Below are 15,022 nucleotides of genomic sequence, written 5' to 3' on the forward strand. Positions count from 1 at the left end.
TTTTTAATTTTTATTTATTTATTTTTGGATGTGCTGGGTCTTCATTGCTGCACAGGATTTTCTTTAACCAGCAGGTGGGGGCCACTCTTTAGCGTGCAGGTTTCTCATTGTGGTGGCTTCTCTTGTGGAACCCAGGCTCTAGAGCTTGAAGACTTCAGAGGTGCAGCACATGGGCTCAGAAGTTGTGGCCCCCAGGCTCTAAAGCACAGGCTCAATAGCTGTGGCACACGGGCTTAGTTGCTGCACAGTACGTGGGATCTTCCCAGACCATGGATGGATCCCGTGTCTCCTGTGTTGGCAGGCGGATTCTTTACCACTGAGCCACCAGGGGAAACCCTTCTTTTCTTATTTAAATTTTTATCCTAATGAAGAGTGGACTTGGGGCACAGGCGCAGAACAAACAAGACTGACTCCTGTTTTATAACTTTGGTCACTATTTTCATCCATTTTTGTCACTTTTGTCTCCAACAGTTACAGGGTTTCTCTGGGGGAGGATCTGACCCCTGACACCCCACCCCTTTCTATAAGATGAAGCTCTCCACCAGCCACCCCATGGGCTGGTGTCTTTGGAATAGGGATCTGGTGCCAAGAGGGTCAGAGGGGTGAGGTCCAATAAAATTGGGGGGGTGGGTTAAAGGGTATGGAGCACAATGACCTCTACTGGGGAACTGGAGCTTTTCATAGAGGAGCCCCCTCCCTGCCTCCTGGTGGTAGAAGCCAGACCCCTTGCTGCCCATGGGGCCCATGTCCTGGATGAGGGGGTAGGGAGACTGAGGTTGTATGCTGGGCCCCCTCCTTCCGCCGCAGCACGAAGTCTCCAGGGGCGGCTGGGCTCATGGCATAGAACACGTTGGCGTTGTCAGGAATCAGGAGCTCTGGCCAAGCATGGAGAAGATGGTGAAAGGCCCACACAACCTGGCACTTCCCCCACAAAGGACCTAGGGAACCTTCTACCACTCGCCATGCAGCCTGCACAATCTTGGATCCCTTCAGCCAGTGCTAAGCCAACCTCATTCCCCTCTCATTGGGAATCTAGACAACTTCCCACTCCAAGCCTGCACAACCTCATGTCTCCCCCACCATGAACCTGGGCAACCTCCTCCTATTTCCCCTGGACTCTAGACAACTGCACTAGAAACTTGAGCAAAGTCAGGCCTCCCACCCCAATCAACTTCCTGCTCACCCCACACTCTCCCCTGCAGCTAACTCTCAGCCAAGTTCATGTTGCTCTCACCATGAACTAGGACAACTTCTGACTTCCCACTTCCAGCCTGTACAAGCCTCGCACTTGTCATGTGAACAGCCTCATATATCTCTTTAGCATGTCAGTCTTTTTTTTTTTTCTTTTGGCTGTACCACACAGCTTGCAGGATCTTAGTTCCCCAACCAGGGATCGAACCCAGGCCCCTAGCAGTGAAAGCATGGAGTCCTAATCATTGGACTGCCAGGGAATTCCCTAGCATGTCAATGTCTTGCCTCTCCCTCCTTTATATATATATATATATTTTTTTTTTTCATTTCTTAAAACTTTTAATTGAAGTACAGCTGATTTACAATATGTTGTTAATTTCTCCTCTACAGCAAAGTGACTCAGTCATTCATACATATATACGTATGTGAAAAATGTGAAACTGTTAGTCACTCAGTTCTGTTGCAGTCCTGTGGACTGTAGCCCGCCAGGTTCCTCCATCCATGGGATTCTCCAGGCAAGGATACTGGAGCAGGTTGCCATTCCCTTCTCCAGGGGATCTTCCCAACCCAGGGATCGAACCCTGGTCTCTTGCACTGAGGCAGATTCTTTACCATCTGAGCCACCATGGAAGCCCACATATATGTTTTTACATATTCTTTTCAATTATGGTTTGTCTCAGGATATTCTATATAGTTCCCTGTGACCTCACTCCCTTTAAAACTAGACAACTTCCTATTCACTTTACACTGAACAATCTCATGTTTCCTACCCTGGATTTCAGTACCACATGGCCCTCTCCCATGCCAAGTTCAAGTAACCTCAGAGTCCCCATACCAAACTTGGACAAACTCATTTCCCCTCAGATCCAAGCCCAGCCCCCCCTTCAGTCTTGTGCTCCACGAGGCTGAGCCCAAACAACCTCACGATTCTACAAATCAAAGCCCAGATGACCTTCTATACTCTCTCTCCCACAGATTCCCAGACAATCTCATTTCCCCATAAATCCTAGGAAGACACTTTTGGTGGCCCCTTCCCTCACACCGAGCTAGGACAACCTCATGATCCCACCTAAGGGAGGCATCAATATTTTTCTGGCTCTTAACCCCACCCTGCTGCATCTCACCCCTACTCTGTTCCAGAACCACCCTGGTCAGCCTGCCATCCTCCCCAGCCAACCGCCCCTTAGCCCAGGCTCCAAGCTGTCCTTGCTCACCCCTGTCCCCAGGAAGGACTTGGAAGAGCTGATAGTCCCGGACCCAGGGCTGGGCCACCTTGTGTTTTTCCAAGGCTCGCTGGACCACGCTGGGGGCCTTGTCCTGACTAGTGAGCTGGAAAGAGAGGGTGGGAGGTAAGGGATGATCACCCAAGCCCCAAGGGCAGGGCTCTCCCCAGCAGGCCTCAGGCTCAGCTCCTCACCAAGATGCTCCGATACAGATTGCCATGGTCATTGTCGATGCTGACCCGGATGACGCGGGCCTCTGAGCCCTGCTGCCCGGGGAGGGAGATATGAGGGCCACTCAAGGGCAGAGCCAGGGGCCAGGGGCCTGGCAGGTCCGGGCTCAGGGGCAGCTGTAGACAGCAGGGGTGGGGGCTGAGCGGGGGAGAACATGAGGCCCCTCCCTCATTGTATTCAACACATCTTCCTGCAGACCCCGAGCCTGGGGACATGCAATTGGGGTACATACACAAGCCCGCATCTATGCCATCCCATCACATACAGATCTTCATGCTGTCACAGGAATTCACACGTGACTTGTGTTCACACACAAGAAACCCAGTGCAACCTGAGAGCAGCGAGTGCCCACATTTGCTCACAATTGTTGGATGGGTACAAGCCCGTGAACACAAAAAGCCCTGCACAGGGCCCATGGATACCATGACTACTCATGCCAGCATTTCCCCTCCAGGTATGCAAGTTCCTGTGTTTGTGCTAAGTCGTGTCCAACTCTTTGCGACTCTATGGACTACAGCCCACCAGGCTCCTCTGTCCATGGGATTCTCCAGGCAAGAAGACTGGAGTGGGTTGCATGCCCTTCTCCAGGGGATCTTCCTGACCCAGGAATTGAACATGTGTCTCTTGTGTTTCCTGCATTGCAAGTGGATTCTTTACTGCTGAGCCACCAGGGAAGCCCATTCCTGGGAAAACACATATCCTTACAAAAGTAGTGACTGCACCCCAGAGTGCCTTGTGGGTAAGTGGAAGCTCTTGTCCAGATTTGAGTGTGACGGACAGTCCCTTACGTGGGTCCATGGAGATGCATGCAGTTTCCCAGACCTACGCTCAGAGTGCTGAGTCAACTGTGTTCACGGTCTCCTGTGCACATACCTGGCTGTGAAATCCTGTGCGTGCACGCACACACACACACACACACACACACACACACACACACACACACACACCAGCCCTGGGTGCCCGCAGTCCTACATGTACACATAGTCTTGGTACCTTGGTGCTGGGGCTCTGGGGCCCTGGAGAGGCTGGAGGACTTCCCGTAGGAGGGTCCTTGGTTCTAGGACTAGATGGAGGGGATGCTGGGGACAGACTGGGGGAGACACAGAGTCTGAAGTGGGGTGGCTGCCCTGAACTCTGACCCCTCTCCAGTCCCTTCATTAGATTGGATGCTCACCTTGAGGTGGAGGATGAGGGGTCCCCAGGACTCCCACCAGGGGATGAAACTCTCTCCCGGGACAGCTTCCTGAAAATAGGGAATGGGATGAGGTGGAGACCAAACCCAACCCAGGAGCAGATTCCATCCCTGCCCACATCACCCGCCACATACTCCCTGCGACTCACGCACTGAGGCGCTTGGTCAGGCTGATTTGCCGCCGGATGCGTGGGGAGCTGGGGCAGGAGGAGGCTGGTGGCTCAATGACCCGGGAGATACGGTAGCTGAGGGGTCAAGTTGTAGATGGATGGGTAGATTGGGAAATGAATTAGATTCAGTCAGGAGCTGGGTTTTGGGGGTGTGTGTGTGGGTGGAGGGAGGGTACAGCCAGGAATTAGGCACCCAATGGCAAGATCAGGGTAATAAATGTGGATACTACAGTTTCAGGGTCTTATCAAGAATTAGATGAGATGGCTTGGTTAGCAGGACACAGGGATTCAGAGTGGGACTGAGGAGTCAAATTGGGTCAAGGATAGCATTCAAGGTCAGATAATCACTGGGGTCAATGATTAGGGTCATGGACTCAATAGAATGAGTGGGTACAGTCGAATTGGGGTCAACTGACTGGGGGTCATAAGTCAGATATATGTCAAAGTTGGAGTCAGTTGCTCAGAACTGGGGGTCAGTGATTGGGCTCAGAGAGTCAGAGGCGGGTCACGGGTCAGATTGGGCCAGAGGTGGGGAAGAGAAAAGATAGGCTGGTTGAGTGGAACAGCTAGCTACACATCAAATGCTGAAGTCTGAAAGTCAGATGAGGGCTTCCCTGGTGTCTCAGTGGTAAAGAATCTGCCTGCCAATGAAGGAAACACTGGTTCCATCCTTGGTCTGGGAAGATCCCACAGGCTGTGGAACAACTAAGCCCAGGCATCACAACTACTGACCCTGTGCTCTAGAGTTCAGGAGCCACAACTACTGAAGCCCGTGCACCTAGAGCCCATGTTCCACAGCAGAAGAAGCCATTACAGTAAGAACTCAGTGCACCAGAAACAGAGGAACCACCCTCACTGCAACTATAGAAAAGTCCGAGCAGCTGTGATGATCCAGCACAGCCAAACATAAAGAAATTTACTTTAAAAAAAAAAATAGAAAAGAAAGTCAGATGAGGTCAAAGTTTGGGGTCAGAGGGCAACTGGGGTCCTCGACTGGGCTGGAGAAACAATGTCAGGTGACACGCTGGCTGGGGGGGAGGTGAAGGCTCAGGAGGGGATCTTAGGGGGAGCTGGGGAGGTGCATGGGGTAGGTGGATCCGGGGTGTCATCCAGGATCAGTGGCAGGGTTGGGGGGGCGCTATCAGACCAGGCCACAGGTTGTCACCTCTGCTCCTCGCTGAGCTTGTGCTGGGCACGCAGGGCGGCCAGGATGGGCGGGCGGGGGCTCAGGCAGTAGCTCTGACAGCGTCTCTGCAGCTGCTGGATGCGGGCCAGGATCTCCCACTCCTGAGGGGGCGGCCTCTGAGACCCCCGCACATGCTCTGCCCCAACCCTGGACCCCTTCCCCACCTCCACCCCCGCCCACCGCAGCTCCCCCTTACCTTCCTCCTCTTCTCAAAGTTGATGAGATCCCCCTGGGGGCAAACTTTGTCTGAACTGGAGACAGTTCAGACTCCAAGGTCAGGGGTCAAGGATCAAGGTCAGGGGCTGGGATATCAGGAGCCCCATGCACTAAAGGGGCTGGGGTCAGGGAGCATGGGCAAGGTCAAGGATGAGAGGTCAGGAGACCCACTGTGCTGAGGGTAAGGGGTCAAGAGTCAGGGCCCAGACCTTCAGCATATCCGGCAGGGCAGTATCCAGCATCACCAGGTCCGTGAGAAAGGTGCCAAGGTAGGGGACGGGGCCTGGGGGCAGTTTCTGTGGCCCCCAGAGCTCCAGTCACTCTCAGCCATCAGTGACCCCATCAGGCTCCACCCCCTGCCCCAGCATCCCACTTTCTCTCATCCCAAACCACATCACTCACTGAGGACAGGCTTCCTGTGGGGACATCCTCCTCTTGGGGCCCCTGAGTTGCCTCCTGGAAACAGTGAGAGATTTTATTTTCTTAGGCTCCAAAATCACTGCAGATGGTGACTGCAGCCATGAAATGAAAAGATGCTTGCTCCTTGGAAGAAAAGCTATATCAAACCTAGACAGCATATTAAAAAGCAGAGACATTACTTTGCCAACAAAGGTCCATCTAGTCAAAGCTGTGGTTTTTCCAGTAGTCATGTATGGATGTGAGAGTTGGCCCATAAAGAAAGCTGAGCACCAGAGAACTGATGCTTTTTAACTGTGATGTTAGAGAAGACTCTTGAGAGTCCCTTGGACTGCAGGGAGATCAAACCAGTCAATCCTAAAGGAAATCTGTCTTGAATATTCATTGAAAGGACTGATGCTGAAGCTGAAGCTCCAATACTTTGGCCACCTGATGCTAAGAACTGACAAATTAGAAAAGACCCTGGTGCTGGGAAAAATTGAGGGCAGGAGGAGAAGGGGACGACAGAGGATGAGATGATTGGATGGCATCACTGACTCAATGGGCATGAGTTTGAGCAAGCTCTGGGAGCTGGTAATGGACAGGGAAGCCTGGTGAGCTGCAGTCTGTGGGTTGCAGAGTTGGACATGACTGAGTGACTGATCTGAGCTGAGGGGGAGGAGAAGGACTGAGCAGTCCTGGGGTCTCTTTGACCCCTCCGTCAGAGAAGATACCTCCATCACAGCCACACCCAAGGGAAAGTGAACAGGGAGGAGGAGAGAGCAGATAAGCAGCAGGGGGCAGGCCCCACAGGGGATGATGAGAGATGGGGCTTGTGGATGCCATGGGCCCAAGGCTGGCCTATAACACAGGTGAGAATCCTTGTACCTGGCGAGCCCTCCCAAGCAATGCCCTGAACTTTGCCTTCACAGCATTGTTCTGCCTGGTAATTAGTGATATAATTGCTGGGGCAATTACTAAATTGTGTGTGTCCCCATCTGGGGCTTAAAGCCCTCCAAGGGGAGGAAAGTGTGTTTCTGTCTTCATGGCTGAGCCTCCTGGAAACTGCCTGGCCCACACTATGTGCTTAATGCAGAGTTCCTTGAGCTCTCATCCTTATTTAAGACATTTGTTCACTTTATTTACTGATCACCTACTCTGGGCCAGGCACTGTTTGGAGTGCTGGGGAGGCAGCAGTGAACAAAACAGACAAAATTTCTGACCTCATAGTGCAGACATCAGCCATGGCGAAACAGCAACAACCAAGCTAGATGTGTAATCTAAGGACAGGCAGAGATAAGGGCAATGGGGGTAGAGTGGAGGTGTGGAGGGAGGGCCTCTCAGAGGTGGGGACATTTGGGGAGACACCTGCAGAGGCGTGGGAAGAACATTCTTTGCAAAAGAACAGACTTCCAGTGCCATCTGTTCTGCATTTTTTTTGACTGTGCTGCAGTATGTGCGATCTTAGTTCTCTAACCAAGGATCGAACCCATGTCCTCTGCACCAGGAGCTCAGAGTCTTAACCACCAGGGAAGTCTCTATTCTGGATTCACCCCCAAGAACCAGCACCTAATTGCAGTCAGAACCTAAATCTTGCCTGCAGTAAGTCAGACTCATTGGCACACTTTTTAAATTTGTTTTGTTTTGCTTATCAAAGTCAAGTCCTTAGCACAATTTTTTTTTCACTCTTTGCTATAACTCTGATCTTCAGTGACCTTTTCACTGTAGCTTCTGGTATTTGTTGAATGAATAAATAAGGCAGCCATCAAGTGTGAGCTCTGATGAGGGCAGCAGAGGCAGTAAAAACACAGGGCTGCCTACAAACAGGAGGAAGGCCATTCTTGAGAGGTATGGAAAAAGACACTCAGTGTTATGACAATGACAAGCAATGTCCCTTTCCTGGGCCTGGGATCTGTGGGGGTCTCACCCATCTGTACCTGGGAGAGAATCTCCCTGCTGCTCAGATGGTTGTTCTCATCGGAGAAGATCTGGGCAAGTTTCCTGAAAGTGGATAACGGTTCCCTGGGGAGGACAGGAGAGGAGTCAGGGGTGGCCGTAGGAAGAGGCAGAGCGGGGATGCGGTGGGCAAGAGGTCCCACCCCAGCGCCCCCACCCCCAGCCCCTGGTCACCGGCTCACGGCGCCCCAGCTGCGTTTCAGCCTGTAGATGGGGTTAGACTGCAGGGCGGACAGGATGGCACGCAGAGAGGAGAAGTTCCGCAGTTCCCGGCAGCTCTGGGGGGCAGGGTGGAGGGGGTGTTGGTCACACCGCAAGCCTGCCTGATTCCCAAGTATGATCCACCTTTGATTCCGTGACTTGTGACCCCAGGTCAGACACTTACATCTCACCCCACATCTGATAAGCTACCCGGATTCAGCCTCCTCCCCCACCTACCTCTACATACCCTTCCTCTGACCTTGGCTGTCCGTGCCCCCACTCCTTACTTCTCCCTGGGCCCTAGACGGACCTGTAGCATCTCTCCTAGTTCCAGACTCGTCATCCTCAACCTAAGTCTCACTCCAGGTGAGCCTCTAGTCAATGTCTAGACTCAACCTCTAGTCCCCTTGCCTTGCCACGCCCCCACTCTCTTTTCTGGGCCCCAGTTCTACTCTCTACCCAGAGGCTCCTGCCCCACCTCCACCCGGGCTCTTTCAAGACCTCCACCTCCTTTTCTTGGCTTGGTACCAAGTTTACTCCTTCCCCAGTACCCCCATCCCATCCTTGTGGTGGTGGTTTAGTCACTCACTCCTGTCTGACTCTTTGTGACCCCATGGGCTGTAGCCTGCCAGGCTCCTCTGTCCATGGGGGTTCTCCAGGCAAGAATACTGGAGTGGATTGCCAGTTTCTTCTCCAGGGTATCTTTCCGACCCAGGAGCCGAACCAGGGTCTCCTGCATTGCAGGCAAACTGAGCTACAATGGAAGCCCATCATCCCATCCTTATTATCCCTTAATCAGTACGGAGGACTCTCAGCTGCTCGAGAGTCCCTTGGACAGCAAGGAGGTCAAACCAGTCAGTCCTAAAGGAAATCAGTCCTGAATTCATTGGAAGGACTGATGCTGAAACTACAATATTTTGGCCACCTGATGCGAAGAACTGACTCATTAGAAAAGACCCTGGTGCTAGGAGAGATTGAAGACAGGAGGAGAAGGGGACGACAGAAGATGAGATGAACAAACTCAGGGAGTTGGTGATAGACAGGGAAGCCTGGCGTGCTGCATTCCATGGGGTCGCAAAGAGACGGACACGACTGAGTGACTGAACTGAACTGAACCCTCCGCCTTTCAAAGCCACGTGCTGGTCTTTCCCTTAGGCACCTCCCAGTCTCAAACCTCGGTTTTCGCAGAGACCCCAGTCCTTGGTCTTCCGCCCGCCCCCAGCGTCTCACTGAGCCTCGGCTCCGCCCATGCTCGGGCCCCACGCTCCCGCCAGAGACGCACCTGAGCTATGCGGATCCACTTCTCCAGTCTCTGCGCCCGCTGCAGGGCGGCCAGGCCCGGTTCCCCGAGCACCGAGCCCAGCACGCAGCCGGTCACGGTGTTGAACTGGGTCACGGTGGCGCGCACAGTGGGAGCGATGCTTGTGGCCCCCGGCCGGTCCCGCTGCGACCACACGGAGCCCAGGCACTCGAAGGGCCGCAGGCGCGAGAAGAGCTCCTGAGCAGGGGGTGGAGGAGGGTGGAATCTGTGATCAGAGGGGTCTCCCCCAACTCCTCCTCCCTCCCCCACCCGCTACCCGTCCCCTATCCCAGCCCCTGACTGCGCGGGCCGGCTCTGATACTCACCACGTCCATCAGGGTCAGCTGCTCCGCCACGTCGTCTACGCTAAAGTCAAGAAGCTCAGGGCCTTTCCATACGAGGCCCTCCTCGTCTTCCAGGCAGCCCACCGGGGAGTCTGGGCAGAGGATCTGGGCAGTCCCAGGGGGTCCTGAGGGAGCATTGACCAGGTGAGCTTAAACGACTGTGGGCCACCAAGCTCCTCTGTTCATGGGTTTCTCCAGGCAAGAATACTGGAGTGGGCATCCATTCCCTTCTTCAGATCTTCCCCACCCAGGGATCAAACCCTTGTCTCTTACATCTCCTGCATTGGCAGGCAGTCTTTCCCACTGAACCACCAGGGAAGCCCAACTTTGTGGTTAAGGGAAGGTTAAGACATTGTCTTAATGTCCCAAGTTCGAATCCAAATTGATCCACTGGGCTAGCTGTGTGAATTAAAACAAGCCTTTAACCTCTCTGTGCCTTGGTTTCCTCATCTGGATTTATTTTCTCAAAGTGTCCAAATGTGAAAACATTAATTCATTCTTAATTCATCAAAATTATGGATTAAAAAAAAATCAAATGAGATCCGCATACCAGAGACTTCTGTAAAGTACTCAATAAATATGAATGATTTTTCTCAAGGTGGAGGGGGTGGTCAATGGTGGCGCCCCCTAGGGGACACTTTGGAAATCCAGACATGCGTAGTGAAGAATCGTTAACACCCAGCCTCCAAACGTTCCTCCAAGAAATGTGTGACCTTAAAAAACCTATTTACAATAATCTGCACCTAGAACCCAACTATCTTGCTCATGTTGTTATTTAGTCGCTCAGTCGTGTCCAAAACTCTTCTGTAACCCCGTGGACCCATAGCCCGCCAGGCTCCTTTTTCCCATGGGATTTCCCAGGCAAGACTATTGGAGTGGGTTGCCATTTCCTTCTCCACGGTATCTTTCCAACCCAGGGATTGAACCTGTGTCTCCTGAATTGGCAGATGGATTCTTTACTATCAAGCCACCTGGGAAGCCCAGTCTTGTTCATAAACACTAATTACTGCTCATAAACACTAATCCAGGAATGCAAGGACTGTGAGAGCCTGGACTTTGTTTTATACGGAAATTGCAAGTGTTGTTCACCATTTTGGAAATCGACGTCACTAACATCTATGCTACAGCATCTTTGTCACTGGTACACTCCCTTGCATTAGTCTGTGGTTTCCATATTCACCGTGATGTTATGGCAGGGGAAGGCAGTGGACAACTTCATTATGTCTTCCAGTGAGGCATGCCCAGACACTGACATACCAACATTGTTGTGTAAATTGCTTTTGTCTTATTTCTCCTTCCTATTACTGTTGCAATATATTATTTTTAAATTATTGGTGTAAGTTCATTTAATTATCTTTCATTTCATATTCGGACAGATGGTATTGCAATATAGTAGTTTTTAAAAGTGAGCATAGGAGGGACTTCCCTGGTGGTCCAATGGCTAAAATTCTGCACTCCCAATGCAGGGGTCTGTGTTCGATCTCTGGTCAGAGAACAAGATCCTACATGCCTCAACTAAGAATTCACCTGACACAACTAAAGATCTCGCATGCCCCAAGGAAGATTGAAGATTCTGTGTGCCACAACTAAGACCCTATGCAGCCAAATAAATAAATATTTTTAAATTAATAATTGTTGAAAATGAGTGAGGGGTGTTTGAGTGTTCTTTACACTACTTCTCTTTATTTCTGTATGTGTTTGAAATCATGGTAAAAAGTAACCCCCAAATAAAGATGTTAAAGTCCCCAGAGCCTGGCATACAGTTGGTGTTCAATAAATGTTCATTTTCTTCTCTGACCTCAAATACTCACAGTTTAGGGTAGCCTTTTCAACAGAATTTTTTGCAGTGGTGAAAATATTTTCTACCTGTGCTGCCCAGTGTGGTTAGTGAGTGCTAGAACTGTGGCTAGTGTGACCAAAGAACTGATTCTAATTTTTATTTAATGTTAATCAACTTCAATTTCAATAGCCACATGGGGCTAGTGGCTACCTCGGTAGTTGGTGCAGCTTGGATGACTTGGAATAAGCTGGAGAAATCTTGGAGGCAAAGAAGAAAGATATTTAGTAACCAAGAGAGGAGCTGAAGGGATAAAACATTTAAATAGCTGAGACTTTGTCTCTAGGGGAAAGAAGTGGCTGCTACTTTGTAAAGCAGAGAGAAATGTGGCCAGTTTAGTCTAAAGATTAAAGAATGGATTAGGGTTATGAAGCTTTTGTGATAGGGATCAGATCAAACACAGACGGGTGAAAGATGATATTTTATAAGCAGGATGCAATTATTCAATAAACAAATCCATCTTGTAACTGACTCTGGGGACAGAGTTGGGGACACGACCAATGGATTCTATGAAGAAAAATAAGACAGGTAAGAGGACTCAGAGTGGGAGGCTGTATTTGTTGGGAAGAGATCTGAGAATGCACATCTGAGCAGGTGACAATTGAACAAAGGTTTGAATGAAGTATGTGGATATTTTTCCTTCCTTCTAAAGCTCTCTACATCAGAGGTTGGCAAGCTCAGCATGTGGGATCTTAGTCCCCTGACCAGGGACTGAACCTGCATCCCTGCACACAAGTGCAATATATTAACCACTGGACCTCCAGGAAATGCTTGGCAAACTTTTCTATTAAAGGCCAGATAGTTTGCTGACATCCAACAGTACTGAAAATAATACTATTTGCCTAGCCTTCATTGGGCTTCCCTGGTGCCTCAGACAGTAAAGAATCCACCTGCAAAGCCCTCATTACTTATTTATTTGCCCACTAATTGCCTTCCCCAGGGAACAGGGAGCTCCTATCCACAGTTTATTTGTTGAATGAACGAAGAAGCCAGTGTGGTAAGTACTGTCATTGCCCCCATTCTGAAGATAAGGAAACAGGCTCAAAGAGGGGAAGTGACTCATTCAAGGTCGCACAGTCAGCAAATGGCAGAACTGGGATTTGAACCCAGGTCTCTGTGGCTCCTAAGGCAAGTAGCAATAGGATTATCTGTAGCCAAAAACACAAGATATCCTGACCCCATGATGGAATATCTTTATAGTTGTCATGTGTTGGGTGGGGGAGGTGAGGGATAAATGACAACACTGGGTTATTATCCCCACTTTACAGGTGGGGAAACTGAGGCTCAGACAGGGCTAAGGACCTTGCCCAAGATCTGTAGATCTTCCAGAGGGGAGAATATCCCTTGGGGGGCGGGGAAGAGAATGCATGCTCAGGACACTATCACACCCCCAGTCCGCTCACCTGCCAGAGTCTGGGACTGCTCCTCTTCCTCCTGCTCTGCCTCAGTCTCCTTCAGGAAATCTCCCAGCAGCTTTTCAGCCTCCCGGGCCTCAGCCCCTGATGGAGCTGCCCAGCCCAGAAAGTTGCAAACACTGCCTAGGTCCGAGTGGGCAGGGGGGTCCCAGAAATCCTGAGGGTGGTCCCGCAGCCATGAGCCCAGCACTGACACCACAGCCCTGGCCAAGAGGGGTGGGACCTCAGAGCCCATCCCACAGTTCCAGACTCCCGGAGCTCCTACATTTCAGATCCGATCTTTGACCTCTGCCCCCCCCTCACCCCAGCCCCCACCCTATTGGAGGCAAACCTCAAGTTCTTGTTGAAAGTCAGATCTCGTCCCTCTGTTTTCTTGATTTCTACCCTGGAAAGACAACCCCACACCCAAATCAGGTGAAGAAGGGAGGGGCTGGAGAGGGCTTAGGAGGAAGGTTCTGGGGGGAGGGGGAGGGCTCCAGGGAGAGTAGACCGAGCATCCAGGTGAGAGTCTGGGGTGGGCTCTGGAGAATCTCCTGTTGGTACTGACCCTGGCGGGAGAGGTGGCGCCGGTGGCGGCAGGAGGAGGCCCAGCACGCGGCCAGTAGGCACGAAGGCCCGGTGGGTGGCCAGGAAGGCGGGCACGAAGCCTGGGTCCTGCTCGGGGTCTCCCGACACCAACTCCCGCACTAGCCGCTCCAGCCGCGCCGCCCTCAGCGCCCGCACCTTGCTGGTGCGGTAATGAAGGAAGGTGTCGGCCGCGGGGCTGGGGGCCTGCGGGCCAGGGGGACTGCAATGAGGCCCAGAGGAATGGGCCCAGGCACCCATCTCCAATGTGTCTTTGGAGAGCACCGCTTTTGCATCTGACCCTGTCTATTCCTGTGTACCCCGCTCCCTTAGTTCATTATTCTGTACTGTGCACAAAAGACACCCGAAACCCGCCCGGAACAGCCGCACCGCCCAGGCTACGCCCCGCCCTCTGCTCTATTCACCTGGCACCCCCAAGCCCCCACCCCCATCCCTACCCCCAGGCTGCTCTCAGCTCTCTGGCCGCGCTTCACTGGCGCGTTCCTGTGCTCTCCGCCCAACCTTGCCCTCTCCCGGCCGCTTCTAAAGACCCCTCCTCCCTCTCCAGCTCCGCCCCACTAAACCTGGCTTACTTAAGCCCAGCCTTCTAGTTCAGTCCCCAGTTCCTGGCTGGGCACCGCGGTCTCACCTGGCCCCGCCTCCTCATCTACCCCACTCACCTGGCCGCCCCTAGACCCCACTCCATCCTTACCAGGTCGCCTCTAAGCCCCGCCCCTCCCACGGGCCCCAGTTCCGCCCCTCCACTTGCCCCGCCCTCACCTGGTCGCCTTCCGCCCCGCCCCAGCCTCCTACCCCTTCCTCACCTGGGCGCCCGGGGGCCCTGCCCCCGGACTCGAACGCTGACTGTGCTGCCGCCGCAGGGAGACGCTGTACACCGCGCCGTCCTCGGTCTCCTCTCCCCAGTCCTGCAGCGGCGCCTGGACGCGAAGGCGGGCTCAGGACGCGGCGAAGGGAAGGCTCCCGGGACCACTGCCCACCTCTCCAGTGGACTCAAGCCTGGGCCCTCCAGTTTCATCCTCCCTTCCCGGCCCAGGCTCAGGGAAGTCCCCTCGGCGCCGCGGTGCCCTCCTCTCTGGTCCTTGGAAGGATGGGGTGGCACTTTGGGGACCTCCCAGTGTCCAGTCTCACGGAGTCTGAATATGATCTCTCCCGTAGATGCGTTCAGAGACTCCCCCCAAAAAGGAACCCAACCATTTCACTGGGTCAGGGGCCCAGAGGCCCGAGGTAGGAACCCCCCAGGCAGTTCCAAGGAGCCTAATTTGTGGAGAGAGTCCAAGAGGGCGGTTGGGAGCCTGGAGTTTCTGGACCCTGGGGTCGCCAGGGATGTAGGGCCCTGGGACCCCAGGTCCTCTTACCAGGGCGAGCTGCTTGCCCGCTGCTGTGCGCTCCATGGTCCGCGCCCGGCCCGCTCCACCGCACCGCTGAGTGAGGCGGAAGGGCCGGCTGGGGAGCAGTGGTGGGGCACTGGGCCGGCTGGGCGGGGCGGCTGGGCCGTGTGGGGGCGGGGCGGAGTGGACCCTCAGTTCTCCGACGCCCCTGCCGGACCCCAGTGCCCAACCCAGGCTCCTGGGAAGCGGTC

The 15,022-nt window shown here is 53.1% G+C and overlaps 1 protein-coding gene across 5 annotated transcripts; it reads right to left on the bottom strand.

Annotated features, from left to right (window-relative positions):
• Nucleotides 1–225: 225 nt before the first annotated feature.
• On the bottom strand, nucleotides 226–14,889 carry RGL3 (ral guanine nucleotide dissociation stimulator like 3). Of its 5 annotated transcripts, XM_065917826.1 has the most exons (19): nucleotides 14,799–14,889; nucleotides 14,247–14,360; nucleotides 13,406–13,629; nucleotides 13,190–13,243; nucleotides 12,847–13,061; nucleotides 9,589–9,731; nucleotides 9,245–9,460; nucleotides 7,936–8,039; nucleotides 7,743–7,827; nucleotides 5,812–5,865; nucleotides 5,619–5,705; nucleotides 5,390–5,422; nucleotides 5,173–5,294; nucleotides 3,987–4,082; nucleotides 3,820–3,888; nucleotides 3,639–3,735; nucleotides 2,609–2,761; nucleotides 2,406–2,520; nucleotides 229–875 (listed from the first exon to the last, which is right to left on the bottom strand). In XM_065917826.1, the coding sequence occupies exons 1-19, from the start codon at nucleotides 14,832–14,834 to the stop codon at nucleotides 679–681; spliced, it is 2,214 nt and encodes a 737-aa protein (XP_065773898.1). In that variant the 5' UTR covers nucleotides 14,835–14,889; the 3' UTR covers nucleotides 229–678. The 5 variants fall into 5 exon arrangements, with proteins under 5 accessions (XP_065773901.1, XP_065773899.1, XP_065773898.1 ...); XM_065917829.1 differs by lacking the exon at nucleotides 2,609–2,761 and having other exon boundaries at nucleotides 226–875; XM_065917827.1 differs by lacking the exon at nucleotides 5,619–5,705 and having other exon boundaries at nucleotides 228–875.
• Between the last annotated feature and the right edge of the window lie 133 nt (nucleotides 14,890–15,022).

This window comes from Muntiacus reevesi, chromosome 1, assembly GCF_963930625.1.
Source record: "Muntiacus reevesi chromosome 1, mMunRee1.1, whole genome shotgun sequence".
NCBI classification, from domain to species: Eukaryota; Metazoa; Chordata; class Mammalia; order Artiodactyla; family Cervidae; genus Muntiacus; species Muntiacus reevesi.